At 50.3% G+C, this 5,000-nt stretch overlaps 1 protein-coding gene across 1 annotated transcript in view; it reads right to left on the bottom strand.

Annotated features, from left to right (window-relative positions):
• The window catches only part of LOC127927115 (testican-2-like), a 58,462-nt gene that overhangs the window by 8,786 nt on the left and 44,676 nt on the right, over window positions 1-5,000 (bottom strand). The window contains exon 6 of the mRNA XM_052512908.1: window positions 268-382. Within this exon, the coding sequence (XP_052368868.1) occupies window positions 268-382 (115 nt within the window). The remainder of the gene's footprint in view (window positions 1-267; window positions 383-5,000) is intronic.

Genomic DNA, 5,000 nt, shown 5'->3' with positions numbered 1-5,000 from the left:
CCCTGACAGAACAACACACACACTGACAGAACAACACACACACTGACAGAACAACACACACACTGACAGAACAACACACACACTGACAGAACAACACACACTGACAGAACAACACACACTGACAGAACAACACACACACTGACAGAACAGCTGTTAGGTAGCAGGATACCCACTGCTGTGACTGTATGTAAGTAGAGAGGAGCTACTTTGTGTGTATGAGTGTGTGTGAGTGTGTGTGTGCATGTGAGTTTGTGTGTGTGTACTTGCCGTGTTTGTCCTCGGTCTCTGTGATGGGGGTGGCAGCGGTGGCACAGGGGCACATGCCCTGGCATTTCACACTCAGATCCTTCCCTGTTAGACAGCCCTGCTGCTCCAACTTACACTGGAGGAGAGAGAGAGAGGAGAGGAGAGAGAGAGAGAGAGAGAGAGAGAGAGAGAGAGAGAGAGAGAGAGAGAGAGAGAGAGAGAGAGAGAGAGAGAGAGAGAGAGAGAGAGAGAGAGAGAGAGAGAGAGAGAGAGAGAGAGAGAGAGAGAGAAAAAAAGAGAGAGAGAGAGAGAGAGAGAGAGAGGAAGGGGGAGAGAAGAGAGAGAGGGGGAGAAGAGGAAGAGAGAGAGAGGAGAGGAGAGAGAGAGAGAGAGAGAGAGAGAGAGAGAGAGAGAGAGAGAGAGAAGAGAGAGAGAGAGACAGAGAGAGAGAGAGAGAGAGAGAGAGAGAGAGAGAGAGAGAGAGAGAGAGAGAGAGGAGAGAGGAGAGATAGAGAGAGAGAGAGAGGGAGAGAGGAGAGAAGTAGAGAGGAGAGGAGAGAGAGAGAGAGAGAGAGAGAGAGAGAGAGAGAGAGAGAGAGAGAGAGAGAGAGAGAGAGAGAGAGAGAGAGAGAGAGAGAGAGAGAGAAATAGAAGGGGGGAGAGGGGAGAGAAAGAGAGAGAGAGATAGAAGTGGGGAGAGAGGAGAGAAAGAGAGAGAGAGAGAGATAGAACGGGGGAGAGAGGAGAGAAAGAGAGAGAGAGATAGAAGGGGGGAGAGAGGAGAGAAAGAGGGAGAGAGAGATATTACACTGCAGTTCAACAACAGTACAAATCTACACACCAACTGCATTAGTGAGGTCTAACACTGATGTTGGGTGATTAGGCCTGGTTCACAGTCGGCGTTCCAACTCATCCCAAAGGTGTTCGATGGGGTTGAGGTCAGGACTCTGTGTTGGAACTATGCTTTCGGGCAGGTAGCGTTCTCCTGGCATCCGTCAAACCCAGATTCATCTGTTTGGACTGCCAAATTGTGAAGCGTGATTCATCACTCCAGAGAATGCATTTCCACTGCGTTCTCTGGAGTCCAAAGGCGGTGAGCTTTACACCACTCTAGCCAACACTTGGCGATGAGCATGGTGATCATAGGCTTGTGTGCAGCTACTCGGCCACAGAAACCCATTTCATGAAGCTATCAACCAACAGTTCTTGTGCTGACGTTCCTTCCAGAGGCAGTTTGGAACTCGGTAGTGATTTTTGCAACCGAGAACAGACCCTTTTTACACACTACAGCACTCGGTGGTCCCGTTCTGTGAGCTTGTGTGGCCTACCACTTTGCGGCTGAGCCGTTGTTGCTCCTAGATGTTTCTCCTTCACAATAACAGCCATTACAGTGGACCGGGGGCAGCTCTAGCAGGGCAGACATTTGAAGAACTGACTTGTTGGAAAGGTGGGCATCCTATGATGATGCCACGTTGATAGTCACTGAGCTCTTCAGTAAAGCCATTCTACTGCCAATGTTTGTCTACGGAGATCGCATGGCTGTGTGCTCAATTTTATTGTACTTCGCATACATTGTATATATTAATCAGAGACAAGAGCACAGAGCTAATCATCATTTTAAAATGACATACACATGCACGCATGAACACACACACACACGCACACACACGCGCACACACACACACACACACACACACACACACACACACACACACACACACACACACACACACACACACACACACACACACACACACACACACACACACACACACACACACACACACACACACACACACACACACACAGGAACACAGGAACACACACACACAACGGAACACATACTCAGGAACACACACACACAGAAACACACACACACACACACACACACAGCTTAATGTGTATTTACAACAGTAGCACTCTTGCTTTTCACCTGCAGCAGAGAGAGAGAAAAGAGAGAGTAGAAAGCCCCTTGAATTGAATTGAGTAGGGAGAGAGAGAAAGAGAGAGATAGGGAGAGAGAGTAGGGAGAGAAAGAGAGTAGAGAGGAGAGAGTGAGAAGAGAGAGTAGAGAGAGAGAGTAGAGAGTAGAGAGGAGAGACAGATAGTAGAGAGGAAAGAGTAGAGAGGAGAGAGAGAGTAGAGAGGAGAGAGAGTAGAGAGGAGAGAGGAGAGAGTAGAGAGGAGAGAGGAGAGAGGAGAGAGAGTAGAGAGGAGAGAGTAGAGAGGAGAGAGGAGAGAGGAGAGAGGAGAGAGGAGAGAGTAGAGAGAGAGAGTAGAGAGTAGAGTAAAGAGCGAGAGGAGAGAGTAGAGAGAGAGAGTAGAGTAGAGAGGAGAGAGTAGAGAGAGAGAGTAGAGAGTAGAGAGAGAGTACAGAGTAGAGAGTAGAGAGTAGAGAGTAGAGAGAGAGAGTAGAGAGTAGAGAGTAGAGAGTAGAGAGAGGAGAGAGAGAGAGTAGAGAGAGAGAGGAGAGAGTAGAGAGTAGAGAGTAGAGAGTAGAGAGTAGAGAGAGAGAGGAGAGAGAGAGAGAGAGTAGAGAGTAGAGAGTAGAGAGTAGAGAGTAGAGAGTAGAGAGTAGAGAGTAGAGAGTAGAGAGGAGAGAGAGAGAAGCGGTGCCAGGTCCAGGCTTGCCTGAGTTGAGCAGGGTAAGCTTGAATGCCGATAAAATATTTATGGGGGTGGCCGCAGAAAAACAGATTGCTCATTCAAATGACAGAGGAGGGACAGAGGCAGGAGAGAGGAGAGAGGAGAGAGAAGCTGGAGAGAGAAAAATAGAGAGGAGAGAGTGAAAGACAGAGAAAATTAGGAGAGAGGATGGAGAGAGGAGGGAGACAGGCAGGAGAAAGGAGGAAGAGAGGAGGGAGAGAGGAAAGAGAGTGGGAGGGAGAGAGGAGGGGGAGGGGGAGGGAAAGAGAGCGAGAGAGGAGGGAGAGAGAGGGGAGAGAGAATGGAGAGCCAGTAAGGATAGAGGAGGGAGAGAGAGAGAGAGAGAGGAGGGAAAGAGGATGGAGAGAGGAAAAAGAGACGAGGGAGAGAGGAAGAGAGAGAGAGAGAGAGAGAGGAGGGAAAGAGGATGGAGAGAGGAAAAAGAGACGAGGGAGAGAGGAAGAGAGAGCGAGAGAGAGAGAGAGAGGAGGGAAAGAGGATGGAGAGAGGAAAAAGAGACGAGGGAGAGAGGAAGAGAGTGGGAGGGAGAGAGGAGGGGGAGGGGGAGGGAAAGAGAGGGAGAGAGGAGGGAGAGAGAGGGGAGAGAGAAAGGAGAGCCAGTAAGGATAGAGGAGGGAGAGAGAGAGAGAGAGAGAGAGAGAGAGAGAGAGAGAGAGAGAGAGAGAGAGAGAGAGAGAGAGAGAGAGAGAGAGAGAGAGAGAGGAGGGAAAGAGGATGGAGAGAGGAAAGAGAGACGAGGGAGAGAGGAAGAGAGAGAGAGATGAGGGAGAAGGGGCTGAGTCAGCAGTCGTTCTCATCAAGTTCAGAATTAAAAACTACATAAATCAATAAAGGGGGAAAGTAGTGGGCGGTGCAACGGTGCTACGATGCTACGGTGCTATGATGCTACGGTGCTACGGTGCTACAGTGCTACGGTGCTACGGTGCTATGATGCTACAGTGCTACGGTGCTACGATGCTACGGTGCTATGATGCTACGGTGCTACGATGCTACGGTGCTATGATGCTACGGTGCTACGATGCTACGGTGCTATGATGCTACGGTGCTACGCTGTTCAAACCTGAGACAAACATTCATCACACGCATGCATTGCATTCATCCTGACCTGCGTCCTAAATGGCAGCCTATTCCTTATGGGCCCTGGTCAAAGTAGTGCACGATAAAGGGAATAGGGTGCCATTTGGGATGAACAGCGGCATTTGCATTCATCCAGCGGTACAGTGCACTTGTCCTCTTGGAACCAGGGTGGAACCAGATATAGAGAGATAGGGACGAGAGAGAGGCAGAGAGAGACGGGGAGAGAGGGAGAATTGAATTGAGAGAGAGAGAGGAGAGAGAGAGGGGAGAGAGAGAGGGGAGATGAGAGAGAGGCGGAGAGAGAGGGGGACAGAGGGAGTATTGAATTGAGAGAGAGAGAGGAGAGAGATGGGGAGAGAGAGAGGGGAGATGAGAGAGAGGTGGAGAGAGAGGGGGAAAGAGGGAGAATTTAATTGAATTGAGAGAGAGAGAGATAGAGAGAGAGAGAGAGGGGGGCAGAGAGAGAGGGAGACGAGAGAGAGGGGAGAGAGGGAGAATTGAATTGAGAGAGAAGGAGAGAGCGAGGGGGAGAGAGGGAGAATTGAATTGAGAGAGGGGCAGAGAGAGGGGGAGAGAGAGGGAGACGAGAGAGAGGGGAGAGAGGGAGAACTTAATTGAGAGAGAGAGGGGCAGAGAGAGGGGGAGAGAGAGGGGGAGAGAGGGATAATTGGATTGAGAGAGAGAGGGGAGAGAGAGAGGGGGAGATGAGAGAGAGGCGGAGAGGGAGAGAAAGAGCGGGGAGGGAGAATTTAATTGAGAGAGAGGAGGAGAAAGAGGGGGAGCGAGGGAGAATTTAATTGAGAGAGAGAAGAGAGAAAAAAGGGGGAGAGAGAGGGAGAATTGAATTAAGAGCGAGAGGAGGAGAGAGAGGAGGAGAGAGAGGGAGAAGAGAGAGAGGGTGGGAGAGAGAGGGGGAGAGAGAGAGGGAGAGAAAGAGGGGGAGGGAGAATTTAATTTAGATAGAAAGGGGGAGAGGGAGAGAGAGAGACAGAGAGAGAGAGAGAGAGAGA

This window comes from Oncorhynchus keta, unplaced genomic scaffold, assembly GCF_023373465.1.
Source record: "Oncorhynchus keta strain PuntledgeMale-10-30-2019 unplaced genomic scaffold, Oket_V2 Un_contig_9447_pilon_pilon, whole genome shotgun sequence".
NCBI lineage: Eukaryota > Metazoa > Chordata > Actinopteri > Salmoniformes > Salmonidae > Oncorhynchus > Oncorhynchus keta.
Note: the sequence above shows the minus strand (reverse complement) of the source record. Positions and strands in the feature narration are given on the sequence as shown.